Here is an 18,760-nt window from a genome sequence, read left to right on the forward strand (position 1 = left end):
CGCGGCCGAGGAGGGGGCGCCGCGTCTACGTGGCCCCGCCTGCGCTGCCTCCCCTTTTGCAGTCCCGGGAGGCTTGGGGCGCACACACGGACCCACCCCTGACTGGCGCGAGAGGTCCCTCTCTAGGTTTTGGAGAACTCCGGGGGCGTCATAAACGGGGTGCCTCACCCCCGGTGCTAATGGTTCCGGCCGCGCCGCCCCGCCCCTCTCTGGTTGCCGCGGGTTGCGCGCGCCGAGCCCACGTCGCTAGGGCCTGGCTGCGGCGGCGCGTCCGTTCGCGCTGTGCCCGGGGCTGCCCGAGCAGCTTGGGGTCCCGGGGTCCAGGCGGCAGATAAACTGGGGTGTCGGAAGCACCCGCGGAGGAATCCACACCAGGTGGGGAAGAGGCATGAGGTTGCAGCCGACAGTCGCGAGCCGAGATGCTCAGGTAGGAAAACAAGAATGCAGGGGTCTCGGACATCAACTGGGACACTGACTTGGGGGTCGGGGCATATGGTGTAGTTGGAGGGGTGGGTGTGATCTGTCAGTAGTATAATGGTTAAATGCATAAGCTCTGGGCTCTTATGAGGTTCAAATTTCTCTTCCACTGCTTTAGCTTTACTTATTAGGTGTGGCTTACATATGTGACTTCAGCTTTTGAAGCTTCAGTTTTGTCATCTGTAGAATGGACATAACCGAAGCCACTTCGCAGGACTGTTAAGAGGATTAAATGAAACAATGTTTGTAAAGCTCTTTGCACAAGGTAAGCATGAGATGATACTGGGTATTATAGCCACCCCGTAAATATTTACAGCATGTAAAGACCGACCCTGTCTCCCCCGTCCCACCATGCCAAGTTTTCTTGTTGGTGCCAAAATAGACACAGACCCCATCTCTTTTTCATCCCTCTAGCATTCTATATTGAGCACTGTATGCTGAGAATGCATATTTATTCATTAAATATTTGCCAGGAGCACCTCTCTCCCTATTGTGATATAGCCAAAAGACAGTTGAACGAATTTCTGGAAATGTCTCCTGGGGTTGGAAGCTCCGTTTGAGGAGGACTGGTTGAGGGAGGACCTGGTCCTTGGGATGGGAACTTAAGAGACGGCCCATCTTCCCCTGCTGGCACTGCCCGTGACAGGGGTGCCTGCCTGATCCCCTTTCACAGGGAGTCCTGGAGGCAGGGCCTGGCAGGCAGAGCATGCCCAGTATCACTGGGGACCATGGGCAGCATGAAAACCCCCGTGGAGCTGGCCGTCAGTGGGATGCAGACCCTCCACCTTCAGCACCGTTGCCGGGGTGGCTACCGGGTCAAGGCCAGGGCGTCCTATGTGGATGAGACTTTGTTTGGCAGCCCTGCGGGTACCCGGCCCACACCACCAGACTTTGACCCACCTTGGGTGGAGAAGGCCAACAGAACCAGTCGAGTGGGCACAGGGACATCACAGGCCTTGGGGGCCAACGGGAGCTGTGAGAACACCTCCTCCAGGGTCAGCACCCCGACCCTCACACCGAGGAAGAAGAACAAATACAGGTAACCGAATGGGGAGGTGCATTCCTGTACTCGTGAAGCCACTTGGGTTCCTGTTACAGCCCTTCTGTTCACATGCTGTGTGACCTTGGGTAAGCACCTTGACCTCTCAGAGCTGCAGTTTCCATATGTGGAAGATGGGACCAAGCGGGATTATTGAGAGTAAACCAAGTGAGGTGTGTACAGTGTGACAGTGGTGACGGTGGAACACCTGTTCCCAAATTGCCACAGACCAGGCAAGTGAGACCCAGAAGGGTCCGGTGATTTGCACAGAGTCACAGAGCAATTTGCGTGTGGTTGATCCCCGAAAGGACAAGTCATTTGGAAATGGTTCTTGCTTGAACAAGTTAGAAAAACAGGAGTTGATGCTAACATTGTTGTAAGTTAGCTAGACGTTTATTATTGTAAATTGATTAGATTATAACTAGATTGTTTGGATTATTTCAGGTTAATATCAGCCTGGAGGGAGGTGTCTCGTGGTAGGCCACAGGGCTCTATCTTGTTTATTTTATCACGGGTTTGGACAAAAACAGAGAAGAGACTGGCATAGTAGTCATTTATTGCTGCCATAACAAAATACCATAGACCGGGGAGCTTAAACAACAAATTAATTTGAGTGCTGGAGGCTCAGAGTCCAAGGTCAAGACTGCCACTTTCTTGCCGTGTTCTCGCATGGCCTTATCTCTGTGAGCATGTACATTCGCGGAGTCTCCCCACTTCTTATGAAGGCACTAGTCCTATTCGATTAGAGCCCACCCTTATGATCTTATTTAAGCCTAATCATCTCTTTAAAATTCCGTGTGAAATTTTGGGAGGGCATCGTTCAATCCATAACAACTAGCCAATCGTATTTAAGGGTCCGTTCTGAGCCAGGAGGACACAGGTTGGTGGAAAGACGTGAAAATGGGAATAGTGCCTATTTAAGGAGATAAGATTCAGTGAGATAGAACCAAGATTCATTATTATTATTATCATTATTATTATTATTATTATTGTTATTATTATTATGCCGGGTTGAGCGCCATGCATCTGACATAGGAGCCTTAAGGTAGGGTCGGGTGACATTAGCCGCACTGACACCTAACATAGCTGAGAACGCTGATGTAAATGTAGGCCACATTAACAGAGGCATGGTGTCCAGGACAGGGGAGGTCAACCCCACGCTCTCCTGGAGGATAGAATTTTGTTCAGGAGGCTGACAAGTAGAGGGTGTCAGGTGAAAAGGTGCATAAGAGAGAGAGATGCTATTGAGTAAAACCTTTGACGCTGGACAGACAGAGGCAACAAGCAGATATGGTTTGAGCAGTGAACTCAGGCAGCAAAAAGTTGCCTGGCCAAAAACTATGGAGCTGCCACCTCATAGGTGTGTCACGAATATTTGTGAGACTAATAATAAAAAAAGAAAATTGCTAAGTGAATCTAATTAAAGCTGAGAAGTCACTTATATTTGATACACTGATCCCAGAGCTTGGCCCTTGAGCCGGGCTGGATTTGAATCTTGTCTCTACCCTCCTCCTTGCCATGGGGCCTTACCCTCCCTAGCCTCCGTTTTCTTGTTTGTAAGATGAGATGATCACATCTCCCTCCTGTGGATGTTTGTGAGAAATAATGGGTTAATGCACATGACTTGCTGCGTCCTGGGCCTGCACATGAAAAGCCCTCAGTAAACATCCAACATTTTAAAAAGCATCTCTGGTAGTAAGGCCAGGCCAGCTTTATAACAGAAGTTCAGACTGAGCGCCCTCTGTCTGCCAGGCACTGGGCCGTGTCACTTCAAATACAGTGGGACGGGCCACAGGGCTGCAGAGGGCTCAGCTGACAAGGCCCACTAGGAAAAAGGAGAATGGGGGGCGGGGGGAGCAAAAAGGTCATATTAACTGGGACTCTTTTGGATACAAGTGACAAAACTTAACACAAACTGGTTTCAGCAGAAGAGTAATGCTTGGGGCTTGTTTATCAGGGGCTGGGACTCTTGTGGGATTCCGTCTCTATCTTAGCGCACCTCCCTCCCCCCCCCATGTTCCAGCTGAGCCAGCGACCAGCTGCTTGGCCCTTTCGTCCTGCCGGCCTATCAGGTTGGCAGACAAACATCCTTCCCAGTAGTTTCAACAAGGGTCCTACGGCAGCTCTGGTTGGATAGGATGGGTCATGTGGCCAAGCCCAAGCCAATCAGTGTGGCGGGGAAGATGGAATATGCAAATTGGCCGGGCCTGGAAAGGCTGGGGTCAGGATTCTCGGCAGGGGAAAAAACGACAGAGATGGGAGTGGTGGGACATGAGAGGGCTGTGGCCTCCCTGTGGGTGCCAGGCTGGGAGACAGGGACTTCCACATCTACAGGCAGCCCTCTGTGCTACTGCAGGTGCCCAGCAGGGGGGGTAGGGGCTTACGGGTTTCAGGCTTTGTTCACTCCCCCAGCTCACTGCATTTCTCTCCCCTCTGCCAGACTGATCAGCCACACTCCTTCTTACTGCGATGAGTCGCTGTTTGGCTCCCGACCCGAGGGCACCAGCTGGGAGGGCCCGTGGATGGCAAAGGGGGATGCTGCAAAACTCCATGCCCTCTTCTGGACACCCCCAGCCACCCCCAGGGGCAGCCAGTCGCCCCGCCCCAGGGACACCCCGCTGCGAGCCGTTCACCCAGCTGGTCCCTCGAAGCCAGAGCCCAAGGTGGCGGCAGATACCCAGAAGTTGTCCGTGGACGGGTTAGACTCTCCACGCCCTCCGAGGCGAGAACGTTCCCATTCCCTCACACACCTGACCGTCCCCGGCACGGGTCGCCCACACACCAGTGCCTCCCACGCCAGTGGGCCTCGGGATCCCAGGCCTTCCCCGTCGGGGGTGACCTTCCAGAGCCCCCTCGTGACTCCCAGGGCTCGCTCGGTCCGTGTTTCAGTGCCAGCCGCCCCCCAGCGAGGTGGGGCCGCCCAGAAACCAAAGCCCCCTTGGAAATGAGTTTCTGGGTTCTCAGGTTTGCTCGTGGGTCACAGTGAGGGGCACGGTTTCAGAGGAGGGCACTGGTTGGGGGCGCCTCTGGAGAACCAGGGTCTCCTAGGTAACCGCGAGGCATCGGAGAAGCGCTCGTGGGGGCAGACGCAGCGAGGGCGGGCCGTGCCTCTGTGCTGACAATCGCCAGTTCCTACCTTTTACCCCGTCGTGTGGATTGGACGGCCGCCCCTTAAGATTCCTGTACTGGCGTTGCCATGGCCACAGGCCATATGAGCGCCAACCCACAACGTGTTGCCACCAGGTGTGAGTAAGTAGCACGATCGCCAGCCTAGAAGGTCCCTTCTTCTTCAAGCCAAGCTTCCTGCTCAGGATGAGTTTCCAGCTGAGTCTGGAGTTTTCCCAGGCACAGCGTGTGGACCGTGGGAAACAGGATCTGGGTGACATGTGGGTGGGCATTTTTTAACTTTAGTAATCATGTATTTGTTTCCATGTATTAAATATATCAGTAGCGTATCAAAGCCACGACTTTGACTGATTTGATTTTCCTTAGGGGAAAGGCCACCACAGGCCCGGGTGGAATTAAGTAACAAAGTTAAATAATGTAACAAGGAAGTGGCAGAAATCACGACAGTGGCGAGTTGGCCACTTGAAGTTTGGGAACATGGGCCTCGTGCATTTTCCACATTTGCCGAAAGAACAGTGACGAGGACCTTGCCGGGTAGAGGGGTCCAGGAAGGCCAGAAAGTTAGACGTGCGACTGGAGAGCCCTCGGGACAGAGAGGCGGAAGCCGGCCGGGAGCCCCTTCCTCTCCGGCCCTGCTGCTTGTCATTGGCCACCCTGGGCCGGAGCACTGATGAGAAATGGTAAAGCCTTTGCTCGATGGAGTTGCACCCGGAATCCCACGATCCTGCCGGATTGGGGTGGGGGCTGGGCTCTGGCCTCTCCGTGGCCTCTCCTCCCGGCTGCACTGAAGACGGTGACCGCCCACGTGGGAGGATACTGGGCAGCCGACAGCGAGGCCGTGTGTCTGGAGGGCAGCTGGGAGTGGCGGGGACGGGGCAGCCTGCGGTGTCTGCCATCTCAAAGGTGCCGCTGCTCGGCTCGGAGGACAGGTGGCCCCAGGCTATCCGGATGAGATTTTTCCAGGAAAAGCCAGATTTCTCTATGATAGCCCCTGATTTTTTAAATGCCAGTAGTGAATAAAAATACATACGAATATTCGACTACCTGGGCACCAAATAAAGCCGGCGTAAGGCTGGAGGCCCTCGAGCTTTCACGGCGCTGGATGAGGGAGAAATTGGGGGCAAATGGATAGCCCCAGAGCGGGGTCTGAGGGCAGCCTGAAACCCTGATCCTCCCAGAGCCAGGGCCCGGCTTGCCGCTGAGGCTAAAGGAAGGAATGGTTGTGTGCTGGCCCCCAGCGTGTGTGCCCTCCCCACGCAAAGGGCATCTACCAGCAGGACACAGACGCGGCCAGCAGCCCTGGGCAAAGCGACGTTTATTCGTAGGATGGGACTTGAGATGGTTTTTAACTTTGAAAAATCCCTCCAGCCAGGAATGGCCGGGCTCCCCCTCCTCGTGGCCCCCCGGCCTGCTCTCCGAGAAGTGAGGAGCGCGGCGACACGGGTCGGGAGTGGGGCGCCCGGGGGGAGACTCACTTCCTGCCCTTGCCCTTGCCCTTGCCCTTGCCCTTGCCCTTCTCCTTGCCCCTGCCCTTCTTGCCCCTCCCTTTGCTCTTGCTTCGCTTTTTCCTGGACCTGAGCACGGAACGGACCAGGTAGCCCTTCCACACGGCCTGGATGAGCGTGGCGGCCCGCACCATGCGCAGCATCTCCTGCTCGGCCTCCATTTTCTTCTTGGCATTGACCTCCCGCTCGGCCCGGATCTGGGCGAACTCCTCCACGAGCACCTTGTACCTCTGCCTCAGCTCCTCCAGCTGGACCTTCTCCTCCTTGTGGATGATGTCGAGCTCCTCGTACTCGTCCTGGGGTGGGGGGGCAGGGGGTAGGGGTCACCGAGCACGGGGCGCCGCCTGCCACCCTCCCCTGCGTGCACCCCCGGCCTTCCCGGAGGGGCTTCTGCCCTGGCAGTGGCGCCTACGGTCCCAGAGCTGTGGGGAGGCGGGCCTGAGGGCACCCTGTTTTCTAGGTCTCTGTTTGCTAAGCGCTTCCTCCAGGCCGCGTCCTGTGCCGGGTGCTAGCATTTGTGACCGTGGTGCCTCACCGTATCCCTTTCGTGGCCCCAGCGCAGGGATGACTCGATCACATGCAGAGTCAGGCTCAGAAAGGTCAAGCCCCTTGCTTCAGGTCACACAGCGGGTAAGGGACACTGGAGTAGAAGCTCCAAATGATAACAGGGACCAGCTTCACTGCGCTGTCCCGGCAGGCGGCACATCTCAGGAGATACCTGGGCGCGACTGAGGGAAGCAGGGGAGGCAAGCCCGCGCCTGAGTCTGCCCAGGAGGAGCCCTGGCTCATGAGGCTGCTGGCAGGAGCCGCGTGCGGAAGGGACAGAGAGTATGGGATGTGGACACTAGATGGAGCCAAGATCGTTGGGCCCGGTGACAAGTGCTTAGTGGCTTCCGGCTTCCGGCTCCTTCCTCTCCCACCTCTCCCCACGCTGTGCGAGGCCAGACAAACCCTTGGGCCTAAGGTAGGGGAGCAGGGAAGCCTGTCTGGGGAGGCCCAGAGCTTGGCACAGACCATAGACCTTTCCTAGAGGACCACGGGAAACGCACTCGAGAGACTACAGCACAAATACCTGCTTCTCGCCCATCTCCATATCGTATTTCTGGATCCAGTTCTCAATTTCCGTCTCCACTTTGTATTTCTTCTAAAAAAAAGTCAACAAGTCATTGTTTGATGGATTCATAGGAACAACAAACCGTGCCGAGCTCACTCTGCAGCAAGCTTTAACGTGCCTCGCCCACAAGGTAGCTTCTCCATTTCACAGATGAGGAAACTGGAGATCAGACGTGCTAACTCACTTGCCCGAGATCACAGAGCGAATGAGAGGTAGAGCCTGAATTTGAAGCCACAGGTGTCTGACTCCAGAACACTCTAGGCAGAGGGAGCAGCCAGTGCAAAGGCCCTGAGGTAGGAACAGGCTTGCGGTGTTGAAGAGCAGAAATTGAGCCAGTGTGGCCGGAAATGGAGTGGCTGAGGAGGAGCGGGGTCCCAGGGAGGTCAGAGTGAGAAGCTGCATCACCGAAGGGAATGTCAGCAGTGGAAGCAATTCGGATCCTAGCGTCAAGGAGACGGAAAGCCATTGGGTGGATTTTGATGCAGGAGAGGGACATAATCTGTTTTTTAAAGATCAGCTCCCCTACCTACAACGGAATGTTATTCAGCCATAAAAAGGAACGAAGTATTGACAAATGCTATGTGGATGAACCTTGAAAACGTGAGCTAAGGGAAAGAAGCCAGACACAAAAGGCCACATATTCTATGATTGCATTTATATGAAGTGTCTAGAACAGGCAAATCCATAGAAGCAGAAAGCAGATTAGTGGTTGCCAGGGGCTGGAGGGAAGGGGGAATGGGGAGTGACTGCTTAACGGGTACGGGGTTTTATTTGGGGGGATTGAAACGTTCTGGAACGAGATCGGGGGGTGGCTGCACAACACTGTGAATGTACTAAATGCCACCGAACCGTTCACTTTAAAATGGTTAAGTTTAGGGGCGCCTGGGTGGCTCGGTCGGTTGGGCGTCCGACTTCAGCTCAGGTCACGATCTCGCGGTCCGTGAGTTCAAGCCCCGCGTCGGGCTCTGGGCTGACAGCTCAGAGCCTGGAGCCTGCTTCTGATTCTGTGTCTCCCTCTCTCTGCCCCTCCCCCGTTCATGCTCTGTCTCTCGCTGTCTCAAAAATAAATAAACGTTAAAAAAAGAAATGGTTAAGTTTAGGGGCGCCTGGGTGGCTCAGTCAGTTAAGGGTCTGACTTTGGCTCAGGTCACAATCTCACGGTTCGTGGGTTCGATCCCCGCGTCGGGCTCTGTGCTGACCGCTCAGAGCCTGGAGCCTGCTTTGGATTTTGTCTCCCTCTCTCTCTCTCTCTCTCTCTCTCTCTCTCTGCCCCTCCCAGGCTCACGCTCTGTCTCTCTGTCTCTCTCAAAAATAAACATTAAAAATTTCTTTTGGTGGTTAAGTTTATGTTATGTGAATTTCAGTGAAGAACAAATAAACCAACTCCCTAATCCTACAGGGTAAGAGCTCTTGACTTGGGCACCATGGACGGGCTGGCTGCAGAGGGCCTGTGCCCCCCCAGAACCGCCCCCCGGACGTGCAGGTGTATCTGTGCCTTCCTACGGAGCAGAGGCCCATGGCTTCCATCAGATGCTCAGGAGTCATGACACTAAGACGAAAACTGGGAACAAGTATTAGAGAATTCCTTTATGAGGAAAGAGATCCGGAAGCAAGCTGGGTGTGTGCAGGCCCAGGGCCCAGAGGAGATGCTGGAGAAGGCAAGAGAAGTGATGTGTCCTGAGCACTTAATGCACTCACTTTCCACCTACCGTCTCATTCGATTGTCCTAATGACCCATTAGACCGATCTGCTCACTTTCGTTTTAAAGATGGCAACACGGGCTGGAGGGAATTACGAAATTCGCCTGAGGTTTAGGAGCTCCTTCAGGTCCTTTGCACGACAAGGTGGGTATTATCATCCCTCTGGGGCTCAGAGTAGTTAAGGCACTCGCCCAGGGTCACACAGCCAGCGTGCAGGAGGATAGGACCAGTGTCTCCGCCCCAGCCCCCAGGCCCATGTGTAGCACAGGGGGTGGGGGGTAGACACTGGCTCATTCCTGCACTTCCCCTGTTCCCAAGCCCTCCTCCTCAGGGGAGCTGTTCCCTGTCCGGCTGGGGGAGGCCTACCCTGCCCCGCCCTCCTGCTAGACCACCCCTCCCCTGCCCCCGGGGCCTCCGTTGTCCCCTCCCTGCTGTCCCCCGTACCTTCCTCAGCGCCTGCTCTGCCTCCCGGTTTTCCACGACCAGGTTGTGGTGTTGTGACCTCAGCAGCAGTATCTCCTGCTGGATCTTGGCCACCCTGGCCTGCGAGGCCCGGAAGTCTGCCTTCTGCTGCTTCTCGGCCTCCTGCTTGGTGCGAAGGAGGTTGTTCTCGGAGAGCCTGAGCACCTGGTGCAGGTGGTTTTTCAGTTCTTGGATCACGAAGTTCTCTTTCTCCACCTGGGCCAGGAAGACGAGAGGCTCCATCATTACCTACGTGATGCCCGGTAGTCGCAGGAGAACTGGTACCACACGCTCCCTTGCGGGGGGGAGCCGGCAACCTGCGCTGTTACCTGGCAGAACCCCGCCCCCAGTGCCCAAGGGGGACGGAGACCGCCTGATCACAGCCAAGGCAATTGAGGCTCAAGGGCATCGGCTCATCTGTCTGGGGCTGTACAGCTGAGCCGGGGAGGGGTGGGGGTACTTGAAGCCAGGTCTGTCTGATCCGGACCCCATGTGCTTGGCCACCCCCTCTGTCTCCTGGCTTGAGTGATGGGCACGGGCAAGCTGGGGCGAGGCCTCTGGGCAGGTCTGGACAGTGGCACAGAACAGGAGTATTCCGTTGGCAGAGACACTAGGAGTGTTTCATGAGAGCACGAGACACACGTACTGTGGGGATTGCCCCCCGCTAATGCTTGAGGGACAAAACCGCCCTCAGAAGGTTCTAGAACAGGAATGGGGGTGGAGGATGGGGCCATTCTGTAAATAAGCTCCAAAGGCTGGTCACAAGCCCCGGAGTCTCCGTGTGAGCACAGCAGTGCTGTGACTGGCTCCCGCCAGCAGCCTGGGGGGCTGGGGTCAACTGGCAGGGGGGACCCCTGGGGGTCTGAGCTTCTCTTGACCCCGCGGCAGCCCAAGGGTGTCACCCTCTCATTTCACACTGAGATCCAAGTGACACGATAACACTTGTCAACCCGGAGAAATGGAATTTGAGCCCAGATCCGTCCAACTTGGAAGCCCAAGCCGTCTCCACCACCCGAATGGGACCCACTAAGCTGTTTGGGGCCCCTCTCCCTGTCCCTCGCCGGCGCTCTTCCAACCTGTGCGTGGTCTCCCCTGACCGAGCGCCCCGGGCCGAAAGAGACAAGGCCCCCGTCCTCTTACGGGGTGCCAGACCCGAATCAAATCACCAGATAAATAATCGCATAAACATTCATCAACAAACTCTGCTTTCAAGGACAAATTCAGTGAGAACCTAAGGAGGTTCAGCCTGAGCTAGGGCGTGGGGGAGGCCGGGTGGCAAACAGTTTTGCAGGGCCTCGTGCTCTGTGTATCACAGGGGGCTGGAAATGGCAGTGCCAAGGCTGTGGAGCAGAATACTCCTGGGAAACGTGGCCCCAGGCACGGACGACCCTTCCCAGCAAAGCCAGCCACAGGGTGTGGCTAAGATCCGTGACCGTGGGCTACTTCCAGGTTGCATCCCCAAAGGGCCAGGGTCAAGGCCCTCCTCCCCTTTCTGCCTCCTGTTGGCTGGACCAGCGGTGACATGATGGGGGTCTTCTGGGTCCATGGTTAGAAGCCCTGTGTGGGGGGGGGGGGGGGCAGGGAAGGGTTGGGGGAGGGGCAGCAGAAAGGCCGGACGGAAGGAGCCTGGAGCCCTGACGAATTTACAAGGCAGAGCTTCTGTGACTGCTCCAGCTTTCCCACTAGAGAGAAACACATTTCCATCTTGACTAAGCCGCTGTCATCTTGGGTCTGTCTTGGGAGCCAAACCTATACTTGGATACCACCTCATGGGGACTCTGTAAGGCTCTACTGAGCAAACGTATGCACAGCATCATACATACGTGTGCATCCCGGATGGTTATTAGGCTGGAATCATGTTATCGTTCCCCCTTCTTCAAAATCCTTCTAGAGCTTCCACCTGTGCCATCTGCCCCTCGCCCTCCGAACAGAGATCACATTTGTCGACGAGGCCTCAAAGGTACCGTGTGGTCTTCTGGCAAACCCTAAAGTACTCGCTCCCCAGCCCTTTGTAGAAAGAGCTCGCCTGTTGCTGGCCTGGCCTGTTCCTCCTCCCTCTCTTGCCTGGTTCACTCCCTTTCGTTCTTCAGGCGTTGGCTCTGATGTCTCTGACCCTTTGGGTCTCTTGTCACACTGTCCTATGGCACCCTGCGCTTACCCTCCGTCCTATTTCTCAAAACCGTAACGAAATCAGGTCTTTAAGACCTACCTTCCCCCACACTGCATGAGGCAGGGACAATGGGGACTCATTTATGAGACCCGGCACCTAGTAAGTGCTCCTAACAGTACGCGTGGGGTGAGTGAATGACAGCAGGCGTTTAAGTCACCGAGACAAAAACCCGGCCGCCGAAAGGGTTGGCTTCTCCGTGTGGCCCCTTCCACGGTCTGACCGATACCTCTGCGTCCCTGTTCTTCATGCTCGCCGCCAACTCATTCTCCAGCGCATCAATGATGTCCTGGTTCCTCCTGTTCTGTCTACTGACATCCTGTATGAACTGAGTCTTCTCCCTGGCTTCCATGGGGCTGGTGAGTAGCTTCTCGAACAGGAAGCCCCGCAGTTCCATCAGGCAGTCAATAAAACGCTGGGCTTCTGCGCTTCGGCCCAGCGCGTGCGTCTCCGAGAGCTTTGCCGCCTGCGGGTTATCGAGCAAGAGTCTCAGGACGTCCTTGGTGGACTCTCTGATGTGCTCCATGAGCGGCAATAGGTTGGATTTCTGCAGCTGCACGGAGAGGAGGCGGTCTCTGAGCCATCCCTCGTCCTCAGACTCTTCCTCCTCCTGCAGCCGCCTCTCCTTATCCTGCAGGTAAGCGACACTGTCCAGGAGGCTGCGACACAGGTCCTCGTGCTCTCTCACCGCCCTCCTGACGTCCCCCTCCCAGAATCCCCTCCAGAGCCTCGTCCTTGGAAGCCAAATGTGAGAGCAGGGTCACCAGCTCCACCTTGTGGATGGTCTCGTCCAGTACGGACATGACCCTCTTGGTCTCGATGGTGGTGAGTTTGGACTTCGAGGGGACCAAGGGTTTTAGCGGGGAGGCCGGCTTTTTGGACAGCTCTGCCGTGAGCCTCATTCTGTTGATGTCAGGGCCCTGGTAGAGAGGGGCCACGGCGAGGACATCGAGAGCCATTTTCCGAGTGGTCTCCCTTGCCCCTGTGCGCCCTGGGAGGCGCAGACGTTGGCAGACTACGTAGGTCTCCTGCCGTTAGTGGCTCTGGCGACCCTGCGAAGGAAGGAGTAAGCGGTTAGTGGCGCGGTGCTGCACGAATGTGGCTGCTGTGGCCCGCAGCGGCCACAGACCGTCAACGCCGAGAGCTCGTCCCGGGTGCCCCGCAGCTTTTACGCAGAACCTCTCACTGAAGGCGGTTTCTAGCGTTGTGAGGGCATCGGACACGAGGGAAGGAGGACCAAGCGTAGAGGTGGGTCTCAGGCACAGATGTCAGGCAGGGCGCAGCCGGGAGTGCAGACGCCATTCTGTTGAAGCGACTTAACTAGGTAGGATATTAAGTGTCCCCGGAAATGGGTTTGTTCAGCCATTTACATTAATGAGCATTTAATCGCAACAGACATCGTTTCGGGTGACTTAACATGAATGAATAAAAGTCAATGCTATTGAATTTTTTTTTTTTTTAAAGCATCTAAATATAGAAAGCCAGTTACACGGGTGATGGAAAGAGTTGAGAGGCTAACCAGGGAAGGGGAAGCCACCCAGCCACAGTCAACGGCAGGAGGCCACCACAGAAGGAGCTGGTGGTGAGCTTGGAGGACGAGGGTCACCCAGGGGAAGCTGGAACCACACCCACTTCCTGTCCAGGCGAGCTATAGCCCCCCCAGGAGCTGTGGCCACCGCTGGAAACGCAGCCCAAAGCAGAGAGAAGAGGAAATACTGTGGTTTCTTCTTCCTCCCACCCTCCAATCCGACACCAGCGCCTCCCATCGGCCAAACCCAGGGGGAAGCCAGAGGACAAGACGAGTGGGCACAGCAGCCTGCAGGTGTCAGCAGCCCGAGACAGAGCAGCACAGGGACAGAGGGAACAATGTGGCTGCGAGCAAATGGGACTGGGACCAGCACAGCACATCTGCGCTGGTTTTTAAGTATGGATTTTAAAAGTCGGGGGGGGGCGCGAACAGTGACTTTGAAACACAGTCTTTCGAACTTGCTTCGCTACGTGTGATGTTGTATCTCAGACTGGATCCTGGAATGGGAAACGGACATTAGTAGGAAAATGTAAAATCAAACCAAGCCGATGGTGTCGTTAACAGCATTGTACCAACGTTAGTTTCTTGGTGTTGACGGACAGACCCATCACGGTTATTGAAGATATTAACGTTGGGAGAGCTGAGTACAGGGCATTTGGGAATCCTGAACTATCTTTGCAACTTTTCCGTAAATCTACGGTCATTACAAAATAAAAAGTTGAAAAGACTCTCTGAGAAATTTGTGGCAGCGATCAGACATCGATCAGACATCGATCATGGATGTTGTGTACCTGGCACAATGGCTGAGTACTAGCTTCGCAATAGCCCCACTTGGGTTTAGACCCTTGCTGGGGGGACCCTGGGCTACTTGTCCAATCCTCCTAAGCCGGGGCTTCCTCAGCCATAAAACAGAGATCTTAAGATCCGGTGAGAAGTTGCTGGCACAGGGCCTCTACATGGTAAGTGCTCAATAAATAATAACTAGCATTATTAACCCAGGGAACCCCGATCCCAGGTCCAGGACTGTGGTGATTTCCTGGTCTGAGTGTCTGGGCTTGGCCGGAGATCCAGATGTACCATCGGACTTGCCTCCTGCCTCCTGCCCAGGATTGGCTGGGCCTCCCAACATACCATGTCTAAGAGGGACCTCACCGCGTCCCCAGCCCTTACCCTGCTCCTTCCTTATCCTTTGTCCTGGCGATTGGCAATTCTGCCATCCGACTTGCTCGAGCTGGAAACCTGAGTGCCACCCCACACTCTCCTCCCCCCCCCCCCCCCACATCCCAGTCTCTTCGTTCTTTCTCTGACAGCGCCCCCTCCTTTCCTTTCCTTCCGGGCAGCCTTTGTGCCACCGAGTGAGGGCCTTATCATCTCTCACTCGGATGATGAAAGAGCTTCTTAACTGGTCTGCTTACGTCTCCTCCTGCTCCCTGCAGTAAGGGTCATCTATCTGGGTATTTATTGAGCTCCTGGGGATATAAAAGAGATACAAGGAATGGTTCCTGTCCTGCCAGAGTTTATAACCTAGTTTGGAATATGAAACACGCACGCGTGAAAGTTCAACAACTCTAGGAGGAAGGGCATAAAGCTGTAATCACAGAATAGGTTGAGATCATGCCCAGCTTTCAACATAGAGTGGGGACTTTGGAGTTTATCTTGTAGGAGATTGGGATCCATTTTGATTTTGGGAAACAGGTAACAGGATCAACTCAGATTTTCGAGAAAGATTGGTCGTAATGGATGATTTGTAGGGAAAGGGTTGTGGCAAGTAGAGAGCTTGGGGTATTATAAACCTTCCACCTCAGGGCCTTTGCACATGCTCTTTTCGTCTTCTTGAAACATTCTTCTCCCTCCTCATTACTAATTATTTGCACTCAGATCTCAGTTCACATTGTCACTTCTTCAGGGAAGACTTGCCTGGGCTTCCAGGCTGGGTCGAATTCTTGTAGTTGATTCTTATAAGGCCAGCCTCTTTGTGGCAGCCACCATCCCCATCCCAACCTCCTTCCTTCTTGCTTGCCTGTAATATAGTGGCTGGAAATATTCAGTCCTCAACTTCTCAACCTCCTTTACAGTTCTGAGTGGCTATAGACACTGTTAGAGCCAATGAGATAGAGAAGTTTTCTAGGGGCTTCTAGGAAACCTTTTACCTTCCCCATACAAAAGAAAGACATTGTTGGCTTCACCTCCGTTCCTTGAACTTGGGCTTTAATGCTGGAGCAGTGGCAGCCACTTTGTGAATGAGAAGGAAACTGCAGGAATACTATTCCTGATGTCATTCAGCCACTGGACCTTCCAAGGGTCCATCATCTCTTACCCAGATGACTGTGAGAACCTCTTCACTGGTAACCCTGCTTCCGCCCACGTCCTCCACGGTCTCATCACAGCAGCCAGAGGGAGCCTTTTAAAACGTCAGATTCTTTTACTCCTCTGTTCAAAATCCAGCTCACGAGGACCGGTTATTAAAATTTCAGGGTATTTGTGAGGTTCCTGTTAAGCCATTGGTAACTTGACTTTTTTTTTTTTAAGTTTGTTTCATTTATTTTGAGAGAAAGAGAGAGAGAGAGAGGTAGAGAGAGGGAATCTCAAGCAGACTCCGCACTGTCCGTGCAGTGCCCGATGTGGGGCTCGAACTCAGGAACCGTGAGATCGGTGACCTGAGCCGAAACCAAGAGTCAGGTGCTCAACCAACTGAGCCACCCAGGTGCCCCGAGCCATCAGTAGTTTGAAATCAGCCATGGTGGGAGTATTTACACACGGAAACTGGCAAATACTACAGATCAGTGCCCCCTCCCACCAAACTGGTTGTTGGACATTTACCAGAACCCCCCGCTACCAACAGCTCCCCATCTCACTCGGGATAAAAGCCAAAGTCCTTACAACGACCTAGAAGGCCCTACGTAATCTGGCTGCTGCGACCACTTGCTCTTCTGCACTCAGACCGACCCTTTTGCTGTTCCCTGAACATGTCAAGTGTGCTCCAGCCTCTGACAGGGCCTTTGCACTTGCTGTCTGTGCACCACGACCCTTGCCCCCCGCCAAGCCCCAGGGCTGGAGCATTCATCTAAATATCTGCAAAGCTCATTCCTGCACTTCCTCCTCTGCTCAAATCCTGGTGTAGTAGTGAGTGCTCTCCGGATTTCCTTCATAAAACGTAAACCCTCTCCTCCTCCTTGCCCTCCCTGCCCTCCCTTTCCCCCATCCTGTTTGCTTTTCTCCCAGCTAGGTTCTCACCGTCTGACATCCGTATATGGGCCTGTTTGTTTATAGTCTGTCTTTCCTCCTCCCCTAAAAGGTGAGCTCCAATGAAGGCAGGGGCTTTATCTATTTTGATCACGGCTACATACCCGGCACTGAAAAAAACATCTCAACATCGTTTTGGGGTGGGCCTGCCACCTCCAGGTTCCCTGTGCCCTTCTCCTTGTCATATGCTGTGGATGCAAGAAATGTTTTGGTTTTTTTTTTACAATATATTTTTTTATTTTTTTAATATATGAAATTTACTGTCAAATTGGTTTCCATACAACACCCAGTGCTCATCCCAAAAGCAAGAAATGTTTTGAAGACGGAGTCATCAAGGGGCGCCTGGGTGGCTCAGTCGGTTAAGCATCCGACTTCGGCTCAGGTCATGATGTCTCGGTCCGTGAGTTCAAGCCCCGCGTGGGGCTCTGTGCTGACAGCTCAAAGCCTGGAGCATGTTTCAGATTCCATGTCTCCCTCTCTCTTCTGACCCCCCCCCCCATTCATGCTCTGTCTCTCTCTGTCTCAAAAATAAATAAACTTTAAAAAAAAAAGAAGGAGTCATCAGGACTTGATGAGTGAGACCGTTTTGCGTTTGGGGGACTGGGAGAGAAAGATTGGGCCCTTTTGAGGGACTAGACAAATTGGGGGGAAGGAGGTGTGGAAGGGAGGACAAAGAGCTCGTTTTTTTTTAAATCTACTTTTAAGATTTATTCATTTTTCAGAGACAGAGCATGAGCGGGGGAGGGGCAGAGCGAGAGGGAGACACAGAATCCGAAGCAGGCTCCAGGCTCCGAGCTGTCAGCACAGAGCCCGACGTGGGGCCCGAACTCACAGACGGTGAGATCACGACCTGAGCTGAAGTCGGTCGCCCAACGGACTGAGCCACCCAGGCGCCCCTCGGTTTTGTTTTTTTTTGTGTGTTTTTTTATTTTTTATTTTTTAACGTTTATTTATTTTTGAGACAGAGAGAGAGACAGAGCATGAACGGGGGAGGGGCAGAGAGAGAGGGAGACACAGAATCGGAAACAGGCTCCAGGCTCCGAGCCATCAGCCCAGAGCCCGACGCGGGGCTCGAACTCACGGACCGCGAGATCGTGACCTGAGCCGAAGTCGGATGCTCAACCGACGGAGCCACCCAGGCGCCCCTTTTTGTGTGTTTTTTTTAAAGTCTATTTATTTTTGAGAGCAAGAGAGAGTGTGCTTAGCCACGGTCGGTGTCTGTTGCTTACAATCAAAGAAGCCTAGCTGAGCGTGCTCTAGGCATCTGACAACACACATCCAGGGGGTCCTGGGAGGCCTTGGGGACAGAGACATAAATGCAGAGGGAGGAGTCGCGGACGCTTGAAGCCCCGAGAGATATTCAGTTCCCCGAACCGGAGGACACGAACAGAAGAGCGGGAATCCGAGGAACATCTCGAGTGACCACGAGCAAGGAAGAAAGGCAGCCAGATGAGATGCTAAGGACCCTTGCTTCCTCGGCCAGGCAAAATGGGTCCCAAAGTCAGAAGGCTCTGGGAGTGGAGGCGAGGAGGGCCCTACCTGGCATCTCTTTGTTTCTCCGCCCCCACTTTCTGCCCCCCCCCCCCCCCCCCCCGCCGTCAATCTCGTGAATCCCCTTAAGGCTTTTCCCCCCCGAAGATCATGTTTCAGGGACAGCCAGGGAGCTTCCTCGGCCCCTCTGAAGATCTTTGCTCCGTGGCCACGGGATGAACGTGAACAAAGTGCTTCACGAAGCTCTCCCATTGTCCCCCAAAGCTCTCAGGCGTAAATCAGAAAACGCCTGAACTCTTCAGAGACTGCAGCTGGAAATGCAACGTTCTATGAAATGTTTCCAATTTGCTTTCAGCCAAATTACCTCTTTTGCTTTAAAGGGCAAACTTGTTTTCTTTGATTATGATGACGCCCATCAGTGTTTGACAGCTCATTTGGGTGAACACAGAGAAGCCAGCGGAACGACGATTCGGGGGGGGGGAAATGCATCTCGCTCTGATGACAAAAGTCACTGGAGAATCTCTTTCCCTTGAATCCTAATATGATCATTTCATGTCCTTTTTAATGCCACCAACCTTAATATTTAAATCATTTCCAACTTAAGCCTCTCCTTTTAAAATTCCTGCCCTGAGAGTGAAGCAAGGTTGTTAATGGATGGGGAACTTTAATTGGGTCTTCCCTTTATTTGTCATTAATTCTGCTGATGAACTTTATAAATGGAAATATATCTTTATCATGCAAATTATACCTCGTCTTCATTCAAATGGGCTTGTTGGATATTTTATTACTTTTCACTCTCAGAACATTTTGAGAAAAGAAAAAAAAGGGTTTGAGCGAAATTACATTTTCTTCCCCTTGGGGAGAAAAAGAGGAAGAAAACCCGACCCTTGCAACTACCCCGCACATCT

The 18,760-nt window shown here is 53.9% G+C and overlaps 2 protein-coding genes and 1 long non-coding RNA gene across 3 annotated transcripts; 2 read left to right on the top strand and 1 right to left on the bottom strand.

The window, feature by feature from the left end:
* The first annotated feature begins 85 nt into the window (after window positions 1-85).
* Window positions 86-4,738, top strand: RITA1 (RBPJ interacting and tubulin associated 1). The gene is made up of 4 exons (XM_019467397.2): window positions 86-427; window positions 596-742; window positions 1,151-1,516; window positions 3,957-4,738. The coding sequence occupies exons 3-4, from the start codon at window positions 1,206-1,208 to the stop codon at window positions 4,462-4,464; spliced, it is 819 nt and encodes a 272-aa protein (XP_019322942.2). The 5' UTR covers window positions 86-427; window positions 596-742; window positions 1,151-1,205; the 3' UTR covers window positions 4,465-4,738.
* A 1,202-nt stretch (window positions 4,739-5,940) lies between these two features.
* Window positions 5,941-12,549, bottom strand: IQCD (IQ motif containing D). Its single transcript, XM_019467389.2, is given in 5 exon segments — window positions 5,941-6,443; window positions 7,220-7,291; window positions 9,406-9,639; window positions 11,820-12,296; window positions 12,298-12,549. Coding segments are annotated over 5 exon segments (1,365 nt in total). The 3' UTR covers window positions 5,941-6,113.
* Window positions 11,032-13,846, top strand: LOC109277623 (uncharacterized). The gene is made up of 2 exons (XR_008422123.1): window positions 11,032-11,383; window positions 12,228-13,846. It is a non-coding gene; the product is annotated as an uncharacterized LOC109277623 (long non-coding RNA).
* The last annotated feature ends 4,914 nt before the right edge of the window (window positions 13,847-18,760 follow it).

This window comes from Panthera pardus, unplaced genomic scaffold, assembly GCF_024362965.1.
Source record: "Panthera pardus isolate Hobbes unplaced genomic scaffold, ASM2436296v1 HiC_scaffold_15, whole genome shotgun sequence".
Lineage (NCBI taxonomy): Eukaryota > Metazoa > Chordata > Mammalia > Carnivora > Felidae > Panthera > Panthera pardus.

Bases quoted from the DNA above. Each gene is read 5' to 3' on its own strand.
- RITA1 (XM_019467397.2), top strand. From the start codon at position 1,206: ATGGGCAGCATGAAAACCCCCGTGGAGCTGGCCGTCAGTGGGATGCAG. The intron at 1,517-3,956 runs GTAACCGAATGG...CCCCTCTGCCAG, and splicing joins AGGAAGAAGAACAAATACAG to ACTGATCAGCCACACTCCTT.